Here is a 26,649-nt window from a genome sequence, read left to right as displayed (position 1 = left end):
TATAGTCTTGGCCGCCTCGATGACTGCACGCAACCTGATCAGCAGCTGGATACCATTTAGAGCTTTTAAAACTGTATTTTTTTAAACTACCCTAAAACTGGAATATTGTGACCGATGCAGCCACGAAAAAATCCTGGAATTAAACACTGTTTCGATTGAGAGTACCCACCTTTTTGAAGAATTGTCTGGTTTGCGTAATGTTGAGACGTTCTCTGTACCCGTTCAACATCTGGATTAACCATTTGAAGTCAGCGGTCTCTCAAACAATTATTTGTGAAATTCATTTGAAACTATAATGTTTGGATTGACAGGATTATCCTGGAATTCCGCCTATTTGGATACCGCTGAGTTTTGCACGTAGATTATGCATTCTTTAGGATGGGTGCGAACAATGGGAAACAGTATGGAAGCGAGGGTAAGTATTTGGAATGCCCAGTCATTTCATTTCTCTCCTCCGACTTCCCTCCCTCCATTTCCATACTTTCAAGCACACTTAGATTGTTTTAGATCTAAAGATGATCTGTTATGAAGGTTACACTGTTTTCTGTGTTAATACTAGTTACCAAACCTTTGTTTATGAGTGTTATTTCTCCAACGAACGCTTTTACGCAGTTGATAAAATTGTTCTACATGCAAAAGCGGCCTGTCAAACAAGACGGTCATCATGAGGACCACTCCTTCTTTGATGAAGCTAGAAGAGCACTAACAATAGTGTTACCTTGCTTTTGGTGATACATGAAATGGCAATGACACATTATTTAATGCACGGGCATGTAGCATCTACAGGTGAGGATTTACATCCGTCATTACCTACCAATGACTGCTGAGACCCAGATGTTTAGCCTAGGGTCCACTGCGAAAGACAAATAGAGAGTGAGCAAATACATGAATCACATTGCTCTTTTGGTCATTAGTTGACATACAATGTTGTCCTGCAGCATACACATTTGACCTACAATGTTGTCATGTCTGTCCAAAATTTCAATACACAATTCCCTCATCAAATAACCTCCCTTGGTTAGACTGCCTTTTTCTGGCAAATCATATACTTCAAATAGTCATCTAATCTCTTACTGGGGCCAAAAAATGCAGATGTATGGCTCTTCTAAGACTGTTGATAAACATATTCACTATTGACTTAGTTAAAGCTGTGTTAAGGGGTGCTCAGTGGCGTAGCACACTAAGGCGCATACCATATCGCAAGGTCCCTGGTTTGATTCCGGCCATCGACATATCCTGCATGTCATCCCTCCTCTCTCACCCATCCTTCCTGTCAATCTCTACTATCTCTATCCCAATAAAGCAGAAATGCCCTAAAAATATATTTAAAAATAAATAAAAGTTTTCTTTAAGAAATTTGGGACCTCAGCTATGAAGATGTGTGAGGTTCTTCCATGTTCAGTCCTGAATGTATCCTCATGGTACTGGTACTCGTCACATCACTTCTGCTGAGTTCAGCACCTCAGGCCCATTGGCCTCTCCCTCAGATTTAATGGACCTTTTTATTGAACAAGTTGTGGCTCACTCCTTATGTAAATATATATATATTTGTTTCAGCAGCCATCATGGTTCATTTGGGATAGAGTCAGCTTTAAGACTACTTGGGTGGCATAGGATTCATAAATACTGTATGTTATGGTAATTCACTGTGAATGATGGCACACACATTCATATACCTTTATCCATAATATGCATAGCATAAGAAGCTGCAATGACAATTGGCAAAATGTGTAATTAAGTATTAATAACAATGTAATTATCTGGAGATAATCAAATGTCAATACATTGATATGCTTTATTAAGAGTGTTTTCTGTCTGTGAACACATCTGTTTTTAAGTCTGTTGGCCACATTATAAATCACAATTAGGTGACTAACATGGAGCAGAGTTCTCCGAACACATTATATAAGCACAAGATGGGAAGCAGGAGCTTTTTGAAAAGTTGTTTTCCAGAAATGTCAACAAGAAAGTCTCAGGCCCCTTTCACAGCTCTACTTCCTCTGAATGTGTCAGCGGCGCTCTGAGGTTTCCTCCAAGGAGAAGAGTGCTGCCATCGGCAAAATGTGTATAACCCATATTGTCTGCTGCAGGTTATGCTTGTCCTGTGTTAACACTTGTGTTCTCTACAAGTGTCAGCAAAGAGAGGGACGCGAGCTATAGACCACACTCAAGACTGATGACTGAATGAACACAGATATTTTCATCTGCATAGTGCTCTACAATGAGGTTGTGACTCACTTTCGTGGACTGTAGTGGAAGCTATAGCAGATGTGCCGGCTCAATGATGTCACCACAACATGCCGTCGGCATCATATTGCAGTTTGAGGGTGAAAGAGATGAATCTCATATGAGTTGCATTATGCCTCTAAAACAGTTGTAGTGTGTAAGTGTGTTTGCCAGCGCACTAGCGTGTGTGTAGGTGGGAGGGGAGAAGTTGAGCTTGAAAATTGCTAGTCTGGTGAGCTACTTGGTTTAAGTGTAGCCATTATGAATGAGGTGCTAAGAAGCGTTGCCTCTCTGAAAAGCTAAGCTGTGTTCTGGGGGATCATTTTAGCATTCCTACAACTCCCATACTTTACTTTTACAGCATTCATGTGCTGTATATCACATTTCTTTGGTGTTGTCTAGTCTATGTAGATGACTGTCCTTGATGTGCGTGTAAGTATGTATACATAGGCATGTTGTGTGGGTCGGGCTGTTTGGGAATACCTCAGAGCGTCTCACGCTGGGTGACCTCCCCTCAGCGAAGCCACAAAGCTGCATTTATGATCTGACGGTGGAATGAAGTGCAATAAACAGCCGCTCCCCCAACAACCCTCGGCCCTCCACTGGAATGGAGCCGAAGGGAGAGAGAGAGATTGTGACATCAGCAGAGAAGAAAACATTGAGAAAAAGCATCCCCCACAACCCTCTGGACTGAGCTTACAGTGTTCTGTCAGACTGCATATAATAATAATTATTATTATAATAATAATAATAATAATAATGGATTTATTTTGTATAGTGCTTTTCTCAGTACTCAAAGACACTACATTCCATGGAGAGAACAAGAATATATAGATAAATAAAAAGTAAAACAAAAGCACAGTCAGTAAAAACAACAATACAAATAGTTAAAGGTTAAAAAAGATGTATCAATAATATACAATAATAATAATAATAATAACAACAACAACAATGATAATGATATCAAGATGATATCATTAACAATAAAACTATAATAACAATAACTTGACAATAAAATAATAACTGGACAAATGGATGTTCCTTTACTTCTGTATATACATCTAGTTATTTAACACTCTTTATAGAGCAGACAACACATCAGGCGTTTTTGCAAGCGCTACATGAGCCATGAGGAAGCATACTGTGGAGGACACATGTAACTGCAATTGCAGATCAAATACAGTGATTACTCATAGTCATATCCCCCTGAGACATGAGTGTTTCCCCTCTCTGTTCAGCTTTCATGGAAGCAGAGGTCAAAGGGGACTTGTTGGAGACTGTATTCCTATTCCAAACGTAAGAGGGGACACTTTCCCATAGGAAGCAACACTGGGATTGAACCCATGCCAAGGCTAACTATCCATCTAAGATTAAGGGAAGTAAAAGTAATGAAAGGGATATGGGTTTTCTGTTTGCATAGAACATCATACCTCTCTACCTCAGCTTGCTAAAAACCTTCTCCCAATATATCTCATATAGGCCTCCTAAGATGGATGTGATGAAATGTTTTCCAGGAGTGAAAGTGTGCTTGTTCTCAAAACAGTCCATCTTATTACTGTTTTTCCTGATTATAATGTCTTGATTGTTCCTGATTTGTTTCCTTCTACATAGGTAAAGGGAGCTCCAGTATCTCCTCTGACATTAGTTCGAGTACGGATCACACACCGACTAAAGCTCCAAAAAATGTGGCTACCACCGAAGGTAAGGCATCTGGTGCTCATTATTCAACCCAACTGCCCCCCCTTCTCTCCCTTCCTTTCCCCTTTTTGTAATACTGCCTATTTTTGGGAGAAACCTGTGTGTTCCTGGGATAACCCTAAATTGAAAACAAACTCACGGCTCCCATCAGAACTAAGAAGCCGAAGGCTTTTCTTGTGCTTTGTTTAAAAACTCTTGCCTCCTCGAAGAGGAAGAATGCTTGTCCAAGCTGTGGTAATATCAGAGCTAGTGTTGCCAATGATAGAGAGAGAAAGAGAGAGAGAGAGAGAGTAGGCCGATTGGAAACTCAGAACTGTATTGAGCTGTTTCAGAATTATTTTTGAATAATAAACCTTGTATATCCAACAATATGTGTGTGATGCAGCATCTCAGTAACTAATAAGAACAGCTTCCAGATTTTTGTACTGTTTGTTTGTTTGGTCTTCGATAACTACTTTCAATATTGTGGCTCTAATTTAAGGATATTCAATGCTAGCAAGAACTGCTTATACTCAAGCATTGCTCTGGCATTTTCCAACAAGTGTATGTCAGCCCTGAAACATATAACAGATGTCTTTCACAAGGTCTGTCAATAATTGTTTGTGACAATCTGTCAATCATGTCAATCAATGTCAATCAACAAAGTGATTGCTGGAGTTTTTAGAAAGACATTTATAGAAAATGTATTTCTTATGACTCTACTCAGCGTCAACTGAGCTTCAATTTTCTCAATCCCATCATAGTCAAAGGTCAGACTGTTTTCAGAACTGAAAATCCCACATGCCATATGCGGCTAAACCCAACTTAATCATCTACATACAGTATAGCAACACACACACACACGTACACACACGTACACACACACACACACACACACACACACACACACACACACACACACACACACACATTCTCTCACTCTCTCTTATTCAATCTTTTTTTATTTTGGATGTTTGCTTTGAGAGCTAGAAACGAAGTATTTCTGTGGGGTTGGGCTACCCACAAGAAAACAAACACATGGTCTACCCTGCACTTCTGTCTGTCACTCAGTCATACATTTCAAGGTGTTGCTGAGGGACAATAGAAGATAATGGAAAGAGGAATACTTCACTGTGACACTTTATATTACATCATATGTAATTTTGGTTTCATGCAAAAAGGTCCATGAATGTGTATGTTTAGTTAAGACACCTGTCAGTTTGAAAAACTGTCTCTGTTTTGGACTGCTTACTGGCCAAACCAAGTCCGCTCTCTTGTCTCCACAGGGAGTCAGATCACTTCATGTTCCTGTTATCAACAATCTAATTAATTATTGCTGAACTGTAACAAGACAATCCCAAAAGTAAGGTTGAGTCTGCTCACAGACTGAGTTCAGACAAGGCAGTGTATTGTTTCTCTCCAAGCTCTCTGAGCCCTGACAGAAATGCTGACTCACTAGGATCTATCCACGGAGGAGCTCCTGGAACACCAGACTGGTGTATTATGGGTAAATTGATAATTGAGCTTCATGTGTCTGCTCTGAGAACAACCTGTGCAAGAGTGTATGCCGCGGTCGGTGGCTGCCCGACCATAATTCCCCTCCTGTCTTATGACAGAAATTGTTATTTTTTTCTGCCTGCTAAGTGGGAGTAATTACATGGTCTGGGACCACTACAACCACAGTCCCCCCCCCACGCGCACCCCCCCCCCCCACGCCACACTGCACTCCACTCCACTCCACTCCACCCCACCCCACACAGCCCTATGGCCCGTTAAACTAATCAGGATGTAGTCTGAGTCTGCACACCATCACGCACTAGGAGCACGCTCACTTCTGGATGCAGAGCCCATCACATTGTTTGGCCAGTCACTAAGCACCAATCAGAATCAGAGTACTCCCAAACTAGCCGAACGGGAGTTGATGGCCTCTAGGTGAACAAAACTGCTAAAGTTAGCGTTCAGTAGCAGTACTGTAAGTGTAATTCCATAATTGTGACTCTCTCACATTGTGTGGAATCATCGTGGTGGTGGCCCAAAGACAAAGTAGTGAAGCGGTGTTATATTAATTAGGAAGAGCATATTGCATCAGTCTTTGGGTTGGAAAGTAGGCCATTGTCACTCCTCACTGCACATTTGGATGCTAACTAAGAGGTGATGTCACCATAGTGGTGGGGAGTATAAGAGGGACTTGAAATTTGTTAATTCTGTTGGCTTGTCTTTAACCTGCATCAAGCCGCTTTTTTATTTTACCGGTTGGGCAGATATACATCTTTAAGTCACCCATGTTTTTCCACGTGAAGAAGAGGTAGAGTTATACCCCTTTCCCATAAAGCCAAAAAGCTAGTTGTTGGGGCATTGCCATTTGATGAAGTCATACAATATTATTTTGGCAATGTGTCTTCTTTATTGCAATGAAGGAGAGCTTGTGGGCTCTACCAGCTGACCTGCTTATGAGCTACAGACTGTAGGCCACATTCCTCCAGTGGGTTGAGGTTCAACACACACAGCATGGGTTAAACTTTGGCCCTGGGGCGTCTGGGCCTGGAGGGGTTTTCTTTGGCAGGATTGTACTCAGGGGTACATGAGGAATGTGGCTCCACCATAGAAATAGAATGTGTAGAATGGGCAAACACCTCGTCCGTAAATGTTTTTTTGTTTTTTTTATCTTGCAACAGTGGCTGTATTGTGAGACTATGTCTAGAGAAGTGAGAATTGAAAAGAAAAAAAATACTCAGTCAGCATTGTATCAGGTCTTTACATTTACTGATAAGAGAGAGATTCACTGGAAAGTTGACCATATCAAAGCTGTGCTTCTGTTCTGTATTATGTGACCCCAAACCTACCAGCAATTTGTTATGTTATGGCACCAGGAAGGTAACATAGAAACAGTAAATCGTGGGAACAATACACATGCCTGCTTCCTTCCTGTCTGCCAAGGAACAAAGGAAAAGTGAGAACAGTGTGTGGGGAAACTTATCCATGGCTCTTGTACTACAGAACATGTTAAGGAGGTATTTTATGTGAACTTTTGGTCCATAAACAGTTGGATGATTCTTTTATTCAATTCCGTGTCTGATATCAAACCCAATTTACCCAGCATAATACCTTTATTATTACATTTTATATCAGACTCATCGTTGCATCTCAATGGTGACACATGGTAATTCAATAACTCATAGAGGACTGTTATGGACCAATTGGTTCAAATCCAATAACAGGAATGTCTCATCCACATAAGTATCCACATGGAGTATTCCCACGTGACTGGTCTGAGGTCAGTGGGTGGGTCAGCAGTGCAGTCTAAACAGTGCACAGTAGAAAACGCTCCTGTCTCCAAGATGTTAATATTTTGACCCTCCCAAGGGCGATAAATTCCCCTGAATTCCATCTGTTTGTAAACTAGACTCATACTCTCATGATCCATTTATTTTGCATGCTCAAGTAAATATATATGAGCTATGTCAATGTTTATTTTCCCCCTGCCAAATATGAAATGTAGCATGAGGGGATGTTTGTCTGTAATCAGGAACAACACTACTATTTATATCAAATGAGGACCCAACACCCTCACATATTATGTTTGCAAGACTCATTAAGGGAGTGTTTTTCATAAACAATAGTTATCATCAAAACCTTCTATTTTTCAGTACACAGGTCATAAATATCTCAGATCATTTATCTGCAATCGTGAGGGTCTTCTTAACCAAACAATAACACAGATGTATGACAAACGTCACACTGATGTGGTAGTATTTTTCAGAGCGTTGGTAGGACGTTTCTGCCGCACTGAAGGAGCCGGTCTAGCCGTCATTTGTCCTCAGCATGACAGCTGTGTTGAGAGGTGCTCAACCAGGCCGAGTGGTTTGTTTAGAGGAGGAAGCCCCACTGTTTCTGGAGGGAAATGTCTGGCAAGTGCCAGACTATCAGCCTTCCAGATCCTGACCTGATGTTTGACTGCTTGTGGTGGATTACGAGGAGCTGTGTTTGAGGTTACTCTACGTCTGCTGAAAACTTAAGAGGTTAAAAACCAATGTGTACAGTATGACAGCTCCTCTGCAAGGGGTAGTATACCTGATCCCAGCTTGCAGTATAGAAGTACTGAGAGAGAACATTCTCGTTCTCAGGTACATATTATCAGATACTCTCCAAAGTGCAAACAGAGCACATGTTGACATTTAGTCGCATGTTAATAGCAAAACTAGATAATAAAAATTACATTTTGAATACACCAGTGGTTTCAGTTATTGTTAGAGGTTCTGTCGATGGAAGAATGAATGGTATTAGAATTCTTCCACTGCAAGAATGAATGGTATTAGTCAACAGACAATTGAGGCCTGGACTGACCTCAGGGTGTATTCAGAATGTGTGTAGTTTGGTTCGTTTGATTGTTCAGACTTGTAAAATGATGTGCACTTGTTGCATTTCAGAATGTTCAGTGCGACGAGCTTGGAGTAATTGTAGGCTACAGTTGCTACAGTGAACAGGAAGTTTAGCTACAACTTCATATTGCTTCATAAGTAAACCAAACTTGTCACGAAATGTCTGTCAGTCAGAGCATCATCAAAGAGGCGATTATACGGGTTGATGAAAACAAGCATTGTGATTGGCCGAGAAGCGTTCTAAGCCGAGATTTAATAACAATAATTAATTAAATCACCACTTATGATATTCCTACAACGCAGTAGATTTGTTTATATGTGATTTTGAAATGAATATCTTTGTTTTTATAGGGTTTCTGATTTGTGTAAGAATCAATTACACACTGTGTGGATCAGGTTGTCATTACAAACTGAACAAATGGAGAGGAACAAAACTGCTCAGGAATGCTACCCTGAGGCCCGGTGATACTTACAAACATCTACAAAGTTGAATGGCGAAGAGGAAAAAGCACAGTCGATGGGACAACATCATCTCAGTCACTCTACAAAATTGGTGTATAACCAAGTGGCCAAAAAGAATCCCTTATTGGAAAATAATCCTCATATCTATAATTGTGTTTGCAACAATGATTTCAAGTGATACAGCAAAGAAAGTGGCTGGAAATGTGTTTATTTGGTTTGACTACAAAGCATTAAGTTTAGTAAAAATCCAGCACTTGCAATGCAGTTTCCGCATCATCCCTCGTGTGAAGAATAGTGGTAGCTGCATCATGTTATGGGTATGTCTGTCACTGGCAGGGACTGGGGAGTTTGTCAGGATCAAGAGAAAATTGAGTTGGTAGTGACATCCTAATCTACAAAGTGTGTAATTGATTCCTATGCAAACCAGAGACTATAAAAACAAAATATATACTTTCCGAAATCACATAAACCTTGAACTCAAAAGATGGACTCAATTCAACTTGTTGAGTGACTTGTTGAAGACATTTTTGCATTTTAGCTAATTTTAAGAGTGTCATAGCAAAGGGTCTGAATACTTATGTACATGAGGTATTTCTGTATTTCAATTTTAATACATTTGCAAACATTTCTAAAAATGTGTTTTCGCTTCGTATTGTGTGGACTGATGGCAAAAATCCATTTTAAATGGATTTTACAAAATTTTACAAAATGTGGAAAAAGTGAAGGGGTCTGAATATTTATTTATATATAGTACTAGTAGTATATAGTACTATCTTTATTTAACTTCTAGCAATGGTCATTTTCACCAAAAAAATCGTGACATTTTGAGAGTGCCTTTTATACTGTAGGTAGTGTGATTTGTTGCACCTTTGTGTTTTGAGTCACAGAGAAAGAAAACCACTCCATGCAGCACTCTCAGCAGTCTCTCTGTTGTCTTTGCTCCTGTCCTCTTGTGACTCTCATAGTCAGGACATTTGAGCACAGACACAGAAAAGGGCTGCAGAGATTGTGAAAGAAAAAGAAAACAAGAGAACATTGTTTACTCAAGGAGGAGGGGAAGGAAAGCAATTGAGCCATCTTCCATCTCATAACTCTTCTCTGATTACTGCTTAGTCCTCTCATTCTGTCTCTGAAAGGCGAGGCAGCACATAGTCCCAATTGTCTGAATGCAGTTTGAGTTTGAGTTTGAGTTTGAGTTTCTCCTTCGGAATTCCACTTTTCAGTATTATAACTGGAGCATGTTCGACAGGAGTTGGGAAGGACGCCATTTGGCTGAGAAATATGCCTGCTTGTAAGATTTTGGCCCAGGAGTGAGGTTTTGGCTCACATGCACCTGGATCTATGTGATTTTGTTAGCCAGTATGACATCAGATGTGGTTAGAGAGCTCTACCTTGCACTGGTTGAACTGACACACTGGACTTATCTGCTCCATTCGCTCAGTGGTTCGTCTTATTACGCAATAGAGAAAGTGACAGCTGTGGCTGAGGCAACTGCAACATGTGGATGAGATGAATTTTAAAACCATATCCTGTTGTAATGCCAACATAGGAGACATGCAGCATTGCAACCCCCAAGCTTCCCACATCCCCTACTCTGTGGTACTGAGACCACATGATATACTGTAGTTGACAAAGTCCGCTACATTTGCTCCTCATCATAACTCAATCAACCCCATAGGCTAGTGTGGGTTTCTCTAATCCTGTGTGATCTGCTATGCTGCTATATGTTGCAGTCCGAGGAGGGCTAATGTCATCCTGCTTAGCCATTTACCATGGCCATCACTCTACACCTGCTGTCCACACTGCCGCTAAACCATAGGTCCCTTAGTCTATCATACCACACCTCAACAACACTCAGTGTCCAGAAGCAGCACTTCCCCTATTCCCTTTTTGATATCCTGATTTAGCAACCTGTAAATGTTGTATTACCTTATTATGTTTCACAGTCGATGCTTCATAGGAGACTGGATCAGTTCTGGCCCCTCACGCCAAATTGCTTTTGGAGCCCAGAATGTCATCTCCGTTCAGGGGAATTAGTGCTGTGATGAATAGACACACAATGGCTCCTCTCTGAGGGAGAAGGAGTTTGAGCAGATCAAGCCCAGGTTTGGCTGTCGGATGTCTGAGCGTCTGCAGTCCTCCTTGCTGAAGATTTACGAAGTGAGGAGAGGAGATGGGGGGGGGGGGGGTATTGTGTGTCCTTGGAGCAGACAGTGAGGCCTTTCGGAGGCCGAGAGAGCACTGAGGATATTGGTGTTGTTTTTGGGGCCAGGAGACACAAAGAGTAGTACTGCACATGCTCAGAGAGAGGTTAGCTGCATGTGAGAGACCCATTCTGGTCTCGTGGAGGCGGGTGTTACAGGGGAGTGGTGAGTTTGGAACTCCCACAGTTTCCTACCTTAGTATAGGCGTTGTAAGCGAAGTGCCAGGCCCCATTGTACTCTGGTTTGTCTGATGACGTAACTCCTTCCTGTAGTGAAGGCCTTGTTGATAGCCAAGCTGCTGCACTGCACTCTAATCTCAGCTTCCGCTGACTCAATAAAACATGGGATAGGCTCTGTTATTGTACCCCAACTCCCACCACACTAGACCCTTATTGGGAGACACTGCTTCAAAAATAGATACTATAAAAGTCAGTTGTGTCGAAAAGGCCCACAAAACCAATGTTTTTTGGGGTTTTGATATATGAGATCCAATGTTGTCCTTTGTATTAACAACAGAGTACGTCGTTGCACTATGGATATTTTTCTGTCACTCTCAATTCAGCAAAATCATCCTACAGTAGACCTACACACTGCTTGGCTGCTGGTTTCAACATCTGAAACCATATGGCATTTCTTATTAGGTGACACTTTCTTTGCAATACATTTTTCCGATGTTGATTTTAAATAGAGACTTGACATTGTCCTGTCCACTGTCAGTTAGGATTTAGAAATGAGTGTCACTGACTTTCTCACATACCCCACCCTGCACCCCCACCCCCTTTGGCAGGATCAGGGCCGCAGTGGAAAAGGCTGATGGGAAGCCTGATGTCATAGGACTAATGGCATTGAGGTAAAGGCAGTATTAGCCCACTGGCTCTAGCCAGAGTCTTTGCAGGCCTTGCAGTACTATGAGTTATTGGGAAGAGTACTCCTGGTTTATTACTGGACTGCGTCGAGGTCTGGACTGACCCTGCCTGTGCACTTGTCTCAAGCTTTGAGAAAGTCTGCAGCCCCCTTTGCCAACTTATCTTCACTCTCTCTCTCTTTTCTTCCTGTCTCTCTGCTTTCCGTGTATTATGAATTTTCAGTGCTCATTTACGTATGACAAAGACACGTTCTCCTTCAAGGGCAAATCAAGTTTCTATCCATCTAGTATCTCTTATTCATCTCTCTTTCTCTCTGACTCTTAATCTCCTTTTGTGCATGTCTTCAAAATGTGACTAACCTCTGTTGAATTTACGATTTGCCCACAGTGTCCAGCTGGTCCTCCTTATCATGTCTCTGTTCTGAATGCAGCGATCATTCTAATTGATTTATATTAGAGTTCTGGTTTCAAAGGGTGCCCCACATGTGTCACAGAAGTTTGGTTGGCTTTTCGCTAATGGGATCCTGCTGAGGAGTCCAGAGCTCTTCAGTGGATCATCAATGGTTTGGGCATTGCTGGCGAAATATTTCAGCTGAATATGCCTTGCTGTGATTACACACTCGAAATGCATAAGTTGCTCTTTCATTTCCCCCCCTTTTGCCCCCCCCCTCCCCCGTGCAAGTGCCTGTAAAGACCAGATGTTTAACTGTTTTCTCTGTCTGATATCTCAAACTAAAGGAATCTTCCACCATATGCTCTCACTGTAGGTTCATGTGAAGTTTAATCATCGTATGAGGTTTGTCCTCTTAATTACAGGTTTGCATGTGATACAGAGACATGGAACATTATTGCACTGGTGAACTAATGAGTTCATTTAAATGAATTGTGAAAAGATGGATGCTGTGCAGAGAGAGGGTTCCGGAACAAACATAAGCCAATTGCATTAGGAACATTTGTGGTACCACAAATAAAATGGAATGATCAATATTTTTCCAAGACATGTTTTTCCTGTATAACCTAGATGAGTGTTCATGTTTAAAATAATTTGTTTTGGCTGGATCTTCATGTGATGTCTGTCCGATGTTTGTCTGCATACTTGTGTATGTCTAGAGTTTTGGTTGTTTTATTGGCCCAGGGCACTGGTTTTCAGAAGAATAATGATGGACATGGACTGTCACATGCATTGGCTGCATGTTTTTCTTAACACAGTATAGGTTTGTCTCATCCTTGGGATTGAAGTTAAGGTCTTTGAACACACTTCCAGGATCTATTCCTTACGACGCATAGAACCACAGAGGAAAGTTCAACTTTTATAAGTCATGCTCTGGCTACCGAGGCTTGACTGATGCCGACGTTGGAGTCAACAGCTTCTCGTAAAACTCTGTTTTCAATCAGAGTTACGAAATGATCAGAACTGCTGAGGTTTTAGTTTCCTCTGCAAACAGTAGTGGGTCTTGTGTAGTGAGGGTTTAAATCTCAGTACTGCTCTGCTAAGAACAGATTTCATATATTAATCACCACCTTGCACTGCATCAGTGGTAACTTTTGTAGGCAGATATGTACAGTATCTAAAAACAATAGCTCAATCAACCAGCTGACATAGCCAACATGTTATTAGATACTCCTTTCTCTCTTAGGAGACTCCATCCTTTGAGTATCCATCATTCACAGTAGTATTCCACACAAAAGAAACCCAGGTGCTTATTCTCAAAATGGAGTGAAACAAAACAAATGAGCTGTCTTCGTTTAACTTTTCCCACCAGCTGTGTGAAAGCGTGGATGGGAGCGATGGGGAAATGTAGCCTAATTAACAGCACTGTGATTCTCTGGGCTTGGAACGGTCTTGTGATCAGTGACACATGTAATTACACAATTTGGAAGTTGCTCCCTGGCCAGTGGCAGATGGCTGGATGGCGGTGTCTCCTGCATGCAAAATCCATTGCATTTACTTAGGATTTGGATTATTAGGATGTGTCTCGTTCATCCATCAAAACTAATGGCTCAACAAGCAATGGGTCTGTGCTAGGAATGTACAGACCAAAGCACACGCACAAGAGGTGAACTTTTCTTTAATGTCTTGATTATAATAGTGTACTGACTTATGCTTTCATGTGTAGACCCTGTATGGTGTATAGTATGCATATAATTAGTTTGACAGTAAATAAATATGTTGACACTCCATATTGTTTTGTCATGACAATTGAGAACGTTTTTAAAGTAAATATATTGATCTGACTTGTATGAGTTTCACTTGTATGTGTTTGACCAGATGGAAAGTAGTGGACAGTAGAAGTGGAAAGTACTTAACTTTCACTTCTTATGTAGACTGATACTGTATGTTGTGTGTTTGTTACAGTATGTCAGATCAACATTGCCTAAACACTGGCTAAATCCACAAACACTAGGTATTAGCTCAGGAAACCAATATTTATGAAGTGCTTGCATAAACACCAAAGCTCAGAGCAACTATTGCCATCTTGAAGTATTTGGGCAGTCATGCAAAATTAGAAATGTATGGCATATCCCTAGGGTGTTCTCAATGCATTCTCATTGAAAGGCATTGGACGGTGACACATGTGAACGCAAGTTAGATCTACAATTGGGAACAAGTCCAACTCTGTACCACTGTACATGTTGGTGTTTAATGTTTTACACGCCACATATTTCAAGTGGAACCACTATGAATGGACCACCCAAGAAGAAGAGGCGAATGCCAGCACGAGTCCTTGAGAACTCCCAACCCAACAACTTTATGAAAGCTCTAACTCTGAATGAGATGTATTTTCTCAAAGCTGACATATAGATTGTTTGGTTCAGTTGTGTGCTATGGCATGACAAAGAGAGGGATTGACTATCTCTTGTGTTTATGTTTTAAAAAAAAAAATCCTGTTGTATCAGAATGTATCTGTAAGTTTTGATTTACTGTATCTCTGAATTCATTTTACTGAGTTTGTATATTTTTGCATCTGTATGATGTAGGTAATGTTACATTACTGTGTCACCAGTCAAGGCATCATTACAGTTTTTCCTCAACTCAACTCAAGACTTACGTAAGCATTTCCATGATGACTAGGGTTTGCACTGGTGTCATAGTCCTCACATATTGAAAAAGCTTCATGAACAATGGGAGGAACTCAATGTTTTATGTCCTATAGTCATGTTTACATTATCTCTTAGCCATTCTTTATAGCAGGGATTGAGTCATTCTCTGAGGCCTGTGAGAAGGTTGGGAGTTTTTCACTTTGTGTTTACCACTAGTCTGGTATCATTCTGAGGACATGTTCCCCCAGAGGTGGTTTAGTCTGTGTAGGTCATCACAATTTGGCTGGGAGTCAGACTGATCTCAGGTCAGGTCTGGGATACAAATCTTCATGAGAAACCAGGGGAGAATCGCTGTCCGCCCGTCTGTGCTCACAAACATCTACATGACAGGTATAGGATGGCCACTGTCCATTTGTCATGCTGTATGTAGAGACAGCTGATTGTCTGTCTGTGGGCATCTATACATCTTCACAATTAAATTACTGACTTTATTACTGAAATAACATGTCCTCTGTCTGTCTCAGTCTTATTGTCTGAACCTCCTCCATATGTGAGCGTTTTGGCTACAGTATAGCTACTGCATTGCTGCATGAAGTATACAGCATAGTATAAAAACTTGTCATGAATGCAATACATACGGTACTTGAGTTTTAACATGTTTCAGATTTTGTAACAGGACCCCAAGTGTTTAGCTGCAGCTTTTGGGGAGCGTGTGGGAACCATAGACAAGCCACTGAACCCATACATGTCTTAAATTATAGGATCATCCAGAACCTAACATAGGCACTAAATTGGTTGGCCTTTTGGGAATCATTTATTAATCATGGGGAATAAAAGTGCAGAACATTTTCCCACACTCTCCAATGTTTATTTTTTGTGTAGGAGGCTTGACATAGGGGAAAATAGAGGAGATGAGATTAATACAATGACATATTTCCCCTCAACGCTCCTGCTCTTATCACGCATCCGTGTGGCTGTCTCAGCCATGAGATTCATATTTAGACAGGCGTTAATACCACGTTCCTAGCTGATAATGCCTTCAGGCTCCCTTACCGGGACACTGAAGGTGACATCATTCTAGCGACTACTTTCAAGGGCTTTCAATGATTATAATCACTGAAAGCAAAACCCTCTGAGACGGGACGAGCAGCTTTGAGGGGTGATGAGGAGCCAGCGATAGCATCAGAGGAGAGCACTCAGTGTCCCAGCATGATGGGTCGGCCCCGGGAATCAGATCCAACGTACGGCCAAAGTAGGCGGGGGAAGTCTTCTCTCACGCAATTGCGATGGGATCCAGCCAAGGTTTCTCACGGCTGCAGCCGTCGGCCTCCCTCGGCCGAGTGGCAATCAGCGCACATCTGTCAGGAGGGCCTGGCTGTTTACATAGGGCCAACCACAGCGCCAAACACCCCCTAACCACTGGCTTTGAACAGGGGGTAGTTTCTCTGATGAGGAGGCCCTGTGACTGCGGTACAAGTGCATGCAAGATAAACTTGACACTTCGTTTTCACACAAACATCCCAAAACAAGATAATAAGATCCATGGCAACCTTACTCTTGTTATCCGTTGATAGAGGAGTTTGTGGTACCATCTGTAGTAGTGGCTTTAATAGGACCAGTTGATAGGTACCACATTCAATGCCTCGATCCCTCTCTTGGGGCCTGGGATTTGAACAATGACAAATGGCTGCAATATTTTCAACATATACATATGGTGAGACAAAGTGTTCTATAAAAACAAAAAAAGTGAGTTTGAAAAAAAGAAAAATGGTTTGCGTGGGAACAATATTTAATATATTTCTGGCTGAAAACTCTCTGACATCTCCAGCTATGCCCTTCCTTGTATGCCTTGTTCACATCCTTCATGCTTGTGATAGACATCTCTCTCTCTCTCTCTTTCTCTCTCTCTCTCTTGTATTTCAGAATCAGACTTGAGCATGCGGACACTGAGCACCCCTAGCCCTGGCCTCATCATCCCCTCTAAATCCTCCTCCCTCTCATCACCCGCCCTGTCCAGCAACGGCCATGAGTCCACCTCCTCTTCATCCTCCGCCCTTGCTGAGACTGTCGCCATGGTGCACCCACCTCCAGGCACCCAGACCCGCTCCTGCCAATCAAAAGCCCACCACCATGCCCTCATCGACCTCCTCCCTGACCACGCCCTCCTGCAGATCTTTGCCCTTCTGCCCACCAATCAACTGTGTCGCTGTGCACGGGTGTGTCGGCGCTGGTACAACCTAGCGTGGGACCCGCGCCTGTGGAGCACTGTGCGGCTGACAGGCGAGCTGCTTCACGCCGACCGCGCCCTGAGGGTGCTGACCCATCGGCTGTGCCAGGACACCCCTAACGTGTGCCTGACCTTGGAGACAGTGGTGGTCAGTGGCTGCCGGAGGCTCACCGACCGGGGGCTGCACCAGGTGGCTCAGTGCTGCCCGGAGCTGCGCCGCCTAGAGGTGGCTGGCTGTTACAACATCTCCAATGAGGCCGTGTTCGAGGTGGTGTCCCGCTGCTCCAACTTGGAACACCTCAACGTCTCAGGTAACCATAGGTAGTGGGAGAGGTTTTCTGTGTGGAAAAGTAAATGTTTTCTTATTGTTTTCATTTATATTAAAAAAGAAGGCCCTGTTGACTGTGAGCTTTTAATAAGAAAATCATTCCAAGTGTTCCTCCTAAGGAACAAAGCACATTATCATCATGTAAACACTGAACTCAATACAGCCTAAATTCATAGTTTGGTAGAGGAGTGGCCTCTAAGCGCTACCCTTCATCACACACATCTGTGGACTCTCCTCATATACTTAATTCTTCTCAGTCCTGCTTTTCTCTCAAAGCTGGTAAAAACATTAAAGGAGAAGGGGAGCTCAGCCAACCACTAGGTCACATGTGGGAGAGGGGAAAGGCTTACTTAGCTTTGAAAGCAGGACTCCTTACCTCAACAAACGTAAGAGACAGGACCAGACTGGTGCTCTCGTTATTAAAGGAAGTGACACAAAAAACATTGACTTTGACTGGACATTGGTGGTCAAGCGAAGCTGGTGCCATTAACAAAGGGAAGTAAGCCCTTTGTTGTAAAAATAGACTCAAATGGTTGTGGTCGTTTTAAAGGGTATAGAAAATAATGAAATGAATATGGCTTTTTTTCACTGGAAACAAATGACACATTTGTTCCTGTGACACCCTTTGGCTTTCTACATGTTATTTGCACTCATTTATTTAAGAAGTACGATTAGGCTATTGGTTAGAGCAAGTTCTCCTTTGACACCCTCAAGTGGTCTTTTTTTGCTGAGGGGCATCATTACTGGAAACAATAGATCTAGAAAATACCTTGATGAAGAGAATATAAAGTTAATCGGAGGATACACGGTATGAAAAGTGGTTTATGGTATTGACTAAGGCCTAGGTTACAGGTAGATTCAATAGTGTCTCAGTATTCATGATTTAGAAAACAATGTTTTACTTTTTTGAATGAACAAAAACAGTAACCCACCTGCTCCATTTCTCTTCCCTCAGGCTGTTCTAAGGTGACGTGCATCAGCCTCACCCAGGAGGCGTCTATTCAACTGTCTCCCCTGCACGGCCAGCAGATCTGCATCCACTACCTGGACATGACAGACTGCTTCTCCCTGGAGGACGAGGGCCTCCGCACCATCGCCTCCCACTGCCCCCGCCTCACCCACCTCTACCTGCGCCGCTGCACCCGCCTCACTGACGAGGCCCTGCGCCACCTGGCTCTGCACTGCCCCTCGGTGCGGGAGCTCAGCCTCAGTGACTGCCGCCTGGTGGGCGACTTCGGCCTGCGTGAGGTGGCCCGCCTGGAGGGTTGCCTGCGCTACCTGAGTGTGGCCCATTGCGGCCGTATCACTGATGTTGGGGTGCGTTATGTGGCACGCTACTGTCCGCGGCTACGCTATCTGAACGCACGAGGCTGTGAGGGGCTCACTGACCATGGCCTGGGCCACCTGGCCAAGAGCTGCCCCAAGCTCAAGTCCCTGGACGTGGGCAAGTGTCCCCTGGTGTCAGACAGCGGGCTGGAGCAGCTGGCGCTGTACTGTCTGGGCCTGCGGAGGCTGAGCCTGAGGGCATGCGAGAGTGTGACGGGACGGGGCCTAAGGGCATTAGCGGCAAACTGTTGTGAGCTGCAGCTACTCAACGTGCAGGACTGCGAGGTGTCGCCAGAGGCGCTGCGGTTCGTCCGGCGCCACTGCAGACGCTGCGTCATCGAGCACACAAACCCTGCCTTCTTCTAACAGGGGAGTTGTTGGATTTACCCCTTGACAAGTGGATGTTTTAAAATTCCTGCTTTGGGGTTCCCTGAGAAAAGGGCTAGGTTGTTAGGACTAGTTGGGAAATGGTGTGCAATATTCGCCTGTTTTTCTTTGTTTTTTTAATTGCATGGTTGTTGATAATGCTGTCCTTTGCGTACACTTACATGGAATGTATTTAACATATTTATCTGTAAAAAAGGGATACAAATATTTCAATGAAATACAAATGGTTTGGTATTCTCACATGTCACAGTTTGTGATGTAATGTTATGCTACAACAATGAGCACTGGGTACAGACATATTTTAAAAGCCTTCTCTTTCCCTCTTCATCTTTTGTGCTTTCATCAAACTTATTGAGGCAGGTATTTACCAAAGAATTGTCACATTTCTTTATAAACAGCAAGTTATTTCAAACCAAACCACTATGAATGTATCACACGTTAGCCAAACCAATAATAAGCATATCTGGTTGTGAATGACAAATCTAACAGGAACTGTATCTTTGTAAAGTGCTTATAATGTTCTGTCTTTGTATGTTGTGTGCATACGCACTTTAACAATGTAATTAGACAATCACTTCTATTGAGCTCAACAGTGTCATGTGCCTTACTGTTTCGTCTGCAAAGTAAAGTGTGTAGACGCATTGGTCAAAAATGTTTCACTACCAAATAGAGAAGGACAGGGTGGATTTTGTTTGAAAGACCAGAAACATGTCGCTGCTACAATTATTCTAATAAATAGCTTTGTAATGAACAAGTCTACATTCATTAGGAAGTCTTTCTTAAAAGAACACAATGGGATGTTCCCAATATTTCAGCTCACAAAACATTAACCATGACATTTTAAGGAGTATATTTCGGAGTAAAAGTTTATGAATTTTTATTTTACAATGCTGATGAATTCAGGGCCATTGAAGGTGCTTGAAAGCATGATGATTCACCTGATAGGTGGACTGCCATAATTGGTATCATACTAAGAAGAAACCAAGAGCGAGTTCATCTGGTTTGATGATCAAAGGTCAGTGTGTTGGAAGTGTGCTACAGCACTCCACACCAGGTTTCCTGTTTATTCATACCATTGGTGGAATTTAGAACCCCAGTTACCTTATATGGTAATTAAGGTGTGTTATTGTAACTTTACCCCCGCCCCTTTGGTGTCATGTTTTTATATATTGCACTCTGGCTTGGATATCGAGTCATAGTGAGTAGGTCTATGTGCCAGGGTTTTATGGTGAGTGTTTTGCCCTGCAGGTATTGTTTGTTTCTCTGTTGTTTTGTTGTTAAATCTGGACATATTTCTCCAGTGCCTTATTACCTGTGCATAGGTAAGATTAATGTGTTTCCCTGTCTAGAATAACCATGATGACAAAGGTTCTGCTGAACATTTGTCTGGTCCTAGGCTTCTTAAGAACTTCTCTGGCTCAAACAAGTAAGTGTTGGTTTTGTCTACTTCAACATGTACATCTACAACCTACTTATCATAATCTACCCATTTTCATCTACTGTCCAATGTCACATACACTTAAGTTATAAACAACCATGCATTGAAACTGTCTTTTTGTTTCAATGACATTGTGTCTTGTGTATTGTGGCTTCTGTACTTCCAGGGGTCTCTGGCCCTGTAGTAACCCTGAAGGGTGGCATTGTCCGTGGGCAGTACAGGACAGTGAGGGGCACACAGCAGACGGTAGAGGAGTATCTGGGAATCCCCTTTGCCCACCCCCCTCTGGGCCCCCTGCGTCTGTCTGCCCCCCTGCCCGCCGAGCCCTGGGAGGGGGTGAGAGATGGTACTAGCCTCCCTCCAATGTGGGTCTGACTCTTTACTGCACAAATCTTCTCAAGCTCTGGTCCTGCAGAGTCACTGGGTGTGTAGCAGACTTTTGTTACAGCCTAGGACTAGCACATCTGTTTCAAATGATCATGGTCTTCAGTCTGGACCAAAATCGGTTGCAAAATAGGCTGCCACAAAACCCTCAGGAACGGACGTCTATGTACAAGTACTGGAAAGCCTTTCCCATGGATATACCCTTACCAGTTGTGTCAGAACTGCCTTTACCTCAATGTTTACACCCCCCTGAGCCCCCTGCTGGAGAGAAACTACCTGTCAGTAGTAGCACAACACATACCCACACACATTAATGCACATAGTTTATTTGGAAATAATGGGATTACAATAAAATGGGAGAAGAAAATAGTGAGGTAATGTCATTTTCTCACGATAGAAACTGAGATTTAGAGAGTCTGAGATAAACAAGGAGCGATGGTGTCTGGAGTGACATGTTGTGTTGCACAGGTGATGGTGTGGATCCATGGAGGAGGCCTCATCAAACTGGGCGGAACCTTCCAGTATGATGGATCGGCCCTTGCAGCCTATCAGAATGTGGTTGTGGTTGTCATACAGTATCGCCTTAGTATTCTGGGTTTCTTAAGGTATGGGACAGTAACATCCTTTCTACCTGTTTTAAATCTTTCTCTTAATCTCTGTAATATTTCCATGCATTGGAGTCATGGACAATACCAGATTTATTGTTTGTTTGTTTGAAGCACTGGAGATGAACACGCCCATGGTAATTGGGGTTTCCTGGACCAAATAGCTAGTCTTCAGTGGGTCTGTGATAATATTGAGGACTTCGGAGGGGACCCAGGATCAGTCACTGTCTTTGGACAATCTGCCGGCACATAAGTGTCTCTATGTTGGTGGGTATGACAGAGACTATAGATGGCAGCAGTGAGTCAGTCAGGTGCAGTTGAAAAGTCCACATGAGCGTTGTCTATAGATGTATTGTACTGTATTACCAAAAAAATGATACAAGATCATGTATTATAAATTTGATGATCTCCAAAACATGTTTTTGCACCAATCGCTCTGTCTGTTTATAGACAGGTTATGTCCCCATTGGCTGAGGGGCTGTTCCACAGAGCCATCCCTATGAGTGGAGTGGCACCTCTGGAGGCCCATTACACCAATAACCCACTAGCCAGTGCCATGGTAGGTACCCACCTTCTTATAAATTCCCATTCACACATCCTCTAGGTCCACACTTCCCCTCTCCCCATTCATGACAATACAAAACAATGGGGTCAATTCATTCAGGAATTGAATTGATATATTCTTCTGAGAGGGCCTATGGAATGGCAGTATTTAATCTAATTCCAACCCCTCTCATAGATGATAGCCAATCTGACAGAGTGTGATGACATTATCTAGTGCATCAGAGGGATGTCTGAAGAGGACATACTAAACAGCATCAATGAGGTAGGCATTCTTCTGAGCTTATCTGGTGAGGTCACCAACCACATGACCCACCGTTAGGAATGTTAATTTTTGTACTTTCGTATCTTATTTATTTCTCACAGGATAGTCATATATTTGAATATGCCAGACTCTAGTGGAAAGAGATTATTTACGAGGCATGAATGCTAACAAGAAATATCTGCATTCTACTGTAGGTTCAGGCATTCTTGGGCCCGGCCATTGATGGAGGAGGTTTTGAAGAACAAGGAGTTCCTAAAGGTTCCTATGCTTATAGGAGTGACCAACCATGAGTTTTGATGGATAATACCTCAGGCAAGCTCATTGCTCTTTCTATCTAATCAAAATGCTTTTTGTAAGACAATCTTACTACTGTATAACGGATCTAGAAATAACCTGTGTCACCTTTTTAATACTTTCTGTATGTTTACACCACTGTTGTTTGTGTTGTTGTAGTTTTTTGCTCCGGCTGCTTGGGATAAGGGAGAAGCAGTCAGTGATATCTGTGTTGGACATGTTCTTCCCCTCTCATGTAAGTCCTCCTTATTCATCATCTACCACCACATCTCTGGATTACTAGGAGGGTACAACAAGGGTTGCTACATTATTAAACATCCCTCTACAAGAAGCTAATAACATTGGAAAGGACCAATATATGTTTGGTTGTTGTTTGAAACCATGATGCGCCTGTAGTGTAGGCAGGGTCTATACTTGCATTCATTGTGTATTTCAGGCCTCGGGTGGGAATCAGATGATTGTAGACGAATACCTCCAACACACTGAAACCCCAGAGGATATAAGGGATGCTTTCACAGAGATTCTAGGGGACATAGTCCTTGTTCTACCTGTATTGAAGGTGGCCAGGTACCACAGAGGTAAGTCTGAACTACTAGATCAAATTCCATGAATTTTGTCTCATTAAAGTAAATACATTTTTTAATTAATATTGAATAACACTTTGACAAGTCATGCTTGCTTAGATTCAGGCTCTGCGTAAGAAAGTGGCTGTGGAAAGAGACAACACCAATTGCTGGTTCTCTCCCTCCCTGCCTCGCTCCCTCCCTCCCCCCTCCTCTATCACTCTATCTCCAGTTAGGTGCATATATATTTGGACTCTGACACAATTTTTGTTATTTTAGCTGTTTACCAAGACATATTGAAGTTACAGTTATATAATATGGGCTTAAAGTGCAGACTCTCAGCTTTAATTTGAGGGTATTCACATCCAAATTGGAGGAAGGGTTTAGGAATTACAGCTCTTTTATATGTAGCCCCCTCTTTTTCAAGGGACCAAAAGTAATTGGACAATTGACTCAAAAGCTGTTTCATGGACAGGTGTGGGCTATTCCTTTGTTATTTCTTTATCAATTAAGCAGGTAAAAGGTCTGAGTTGATTCCAAGTGTGGTATTTACATTTGGAAGCTGTTGTTGTGAACGCACAACATGCAGTCAAAGGAGCTCTCAATGCAAGTGAAACAGGCCATCCTTAGGCTGCAAAAACAAAAATATCCATCAGAGACATAGTGGCAACAGTTTGGTACATTCTGAGAAAAAAATAATGCACTGGTGAGCTTGGCAACACAAAAAGGCCTGGACTTCCACGGAAGACAACAATGGTGGATGATCACAGGATCCTTCACATGGTAAAGAAAAAACCCTTCACAACATCCAGCCAAGTGAAGAACATTCTCCAGGAGGTAGGCATATCATTATCCAAGTCTACCATAAAGAGAAGACTTCACAAGAGCAAATAAAGAGGGTTTACCACAAGGTGCAAACCATTCATAAGCCTCAAGAATATAAAGGCCAGATTAGACTTTGCCAAAAAACAGCATTCTTTGGACAGATGAAACTAAGATTAACCTGTACCAGAATGAAGGGAAGAACAAAGTATGGAGATGGCTTGGAACTGCTCATGATCTGAAGGATACCACATCATCTATAAAACATGGTGGAGGCAGTGTGATGGCATGGGCATGCATGGTTTCCAAAGGCACTGGGTCACTAGTGTTATTGATGATGTGACAGAAGACAGAAGCAGCCGGATGAATTCTGAAGTGTTTAGGGATATATTGTCTGCTCAGATTCAGCCAAATTCAGCAAAGTTGATTGGACGGCGATTCACAGTACAGATGGACAATGACCCAAAACATACTGCAAAAGCAACCCAGGAGTTTTTTAATGCAAAGAAGTGGAATATTCTGCAATGGCTGAGTCAATCACCTGATCTCAACCCGATCGAGCATGCATTTCACTTACTGAAGACAAAACTAAAGGCAGAAAGACCCACGAACACAGAACTGAAGACAGCTGCAGTAAAGGCCTGGCAAAGCATCATGAAGGAGGAAACCCAGCATTTGGTGATGTCCATGGGTTCCAGACTTCAGGCAGTCATTGTTTGCAAAGGATTTTCGACAAAGTACTAAAAATGAACATTTTATTTATTATTATGTTAATTTGTCCAATTACATTTGAGCCCCTGAAAATGTGGGACTGTGTATAAAAATGGTTGCAATTCCTAAACGTTTCATACAATATTTTTGTTCAACCCCTTGAATTAAAGCTGAAAGTCTGCACTTCAATTGCATCTCGATTGTTTCATTTCCAATCCATTATGGTGGTGTACAGAGCCAAACTTATGAAAATTATGTCACTGTCCAAATATTTCCGGACCTAACTGTATCTCTCTCACTCTCTCTCTCTCTCATACACTCTTCCAAACACAGATGCAGATGTACCTGTGTATGTATGGATTCCAGCATTCTGCATCAATAAACAGCGGGGCAAGGCCCAGCTTCGTCAAGGCGGACCACTTCGATGATGCTTTGTTTGCCCTCGGGGCCTGCTTCTGGAATGGACAGGCTCAGATCACAGTTGGGTTCTTTCAACTCAAAGCCTCTGTCCATTATGGAACTGTCAATAACTCTCTAAGTAAATGTGTGTCTCCTGTAGGACCAGTCAGTGAAGAGGAGGAGGAGCTAAGCAGGACAATGATGGCATACTTGGCCAACTTTGCTCACACAGGGTGAGAATAATCTCACTTTTCCTATGTTTTATTGTCAGTAGTTACAGTACCTGATTGCAGTATCAAAGAATATTTCCTGAACTTATACTCTTGTCCTCAGGTCACCCAATAGGCCAGGGCTGGTGGAGTGGCATCCTTATGACCATGCTGAGAGTTATCTGAACCTGGGCTTGGAGCAAACAGTCGGCCAAAAACTCAAGCAGAACAGGGCTCACTTCCTATATGTAGTCCTGCCCCAGAAACTCTCAGCTCACCTGGCAGCCAATGAGGAGCTCTAACTCTCTAGGTGTCACCAAATAAAGACCAATTATAACATTCTGTGTATTTCACTAATTGGTACCAAGCATCAGTTATGTACAAACCCTTGTATTCAATTTGCACTGTTGATTGTCAAGGGAAGATATTTTTCTCTAAATAATCACTTTTAATTAAAACTTGTTTTGGAATTCCTTCTTAGAATTTTGCAATTAAAGACAGGGATTGCAGTAGACAAAAAGTACATTTATTGCTTACAAGATTGATACAAGAGTACTGTGAAGAGATATTTGACGTTACTATCCCATGGCATCAGGTTTATGAATCAATGCATAAAACAACAACTGTCTTGTTACTATGCTTTTTATTTAATATATACTGTATAAAATGATTGCAACCAAAAGAATGCTCACCATATGGGGCATTGAAGAATCGCCACTATGCAGATTTTGTAGTGAGGAAACTGAAGCAATAGAACATCTGTTTTGGTATTGCCCCCATGTGTCCGATTTTTGGTCTAAGGTTTAGAAATGGCTGGAAAAAAACAATATTCTAATCTTAAAATAACCTTACAAAAAGCACTATTAGGTGACTTAGTATTTGACGGACAATCAATAATTAATAATATAATCATAGTCTGAGCAAAAATATTTGTTTTTAGCATAAAATCTGTATAAGAGTTTAATATATCAGGAACTATGTGAGACATCACAGCACAATTGAAAAATATATACGGCACAAGGAAACCAAAAGAGGGTGGGATATTGAGAGAGGTGGGATGGGCTGGGAGCAGCTGAGGGGTCTCTCTCTCTCTCTCTCTATATATATATATATATATATATATATATATATATATATATATATATATATGTATGTAGATATAGATATCTTGTGGCTATTCAGACCCCTTCACTTTTTCCACATTTTGTTGTGTTATGGATTCAGTTTAAAATGGATTAAAAACAAATTTGGTGCCATCAATCCACATAAAATATC

The 26,649-nt window shown here is 42.1% G+C and overlaps 1 protein-coding gene and 1 pseudogene across 2 annotated transcripts; both read left to right on the top strand.

The window, feature by feature from the left end:
• The first annotated feature begins 302 nt into the window (after positions 1–302).
• Positions 303–19,838, top strand: LOC310803117 (F-box/LRR-repeat protein 7-like). Its single transcript, XM_083667775.1, has 4 exons — positions 303–415; positions 3,838–3,927; positions 16,779–17,393; positions 18,366–19,838. The coding sequence occupies exons 1-4, from the start codon at positions 379–381 to the stop codon at positions 19,100–19,102; spliced, it is 1,479 nt and encodes a 492-aa protein (XP_083523901.1). The 5' UTR covers positions 303–378; the 3' UTR covers positions 19,103–19,838.
• A 499-nt stretch (positions 19,839–20,337) lies between these two features.
• On the top strand, positions 20,338–25,676 carry LOC310811022 (putative inactive carboxylesterase 4; annotated as a pseudogene). Its single transcript has 9 exons — positions 20,338–20,351; positions 20,473–20,549; positions 20,728–20,926; positions 21,052–21,223; positions 21,414–21,550; positions 21,665–21,817; positions 22,005–22,109; positions 25,100–25,398; positions 25,499–25,676. The product of its transcript is annotated as a putative inactive carboxylesterase 4 (transcript).
• Positions 25,677–26,649: the final 973 nt, after the last annotated feature.

This window comes from Argentina silus (assembly GCF_951799395.1).
Source record: "Argentina silus genome assembly, chromosome: 1".
Taxonomy (NCBI): domain Eukaryota; kingdom Metazoa; phylum Chordata; class Actinopteri; order Argentiniformes; family Argentinidae; genus Argentina; species Argentina silus.
The sequence above is the reverse complement of the archived record's forward strand: the minus strand, read 5'-3'. Positions and strand labels throughout refer to the sequence as shown.

What these genes read in the sequence shown, in the direction of transcription:
- LOC310803117 (XM_083667775.1), top strand. Translation starts at nt 379, where the DNA reads ATGGGTGCGAACAATGGGAAACAGTATGGAAGCGAGG. An exon ending in GAAACAGTATGGAAGCGAGG is followed by an intron (nt 416 to 3,837) that starts GTAAGTATTTGG and finishes CCTTCTACATAG; the next exon opens with GTAAAGGGAGCTCCAGTATC. An exon ending in GGAACACCTCAACGTCTCAG is followed by an intron (nt 17,394 to 18,365) that starts GTAACCATAGGT and finishes CTCTTCCCTCAG; the next exon opens with GCTGTTCTAAGGTGACGTGC.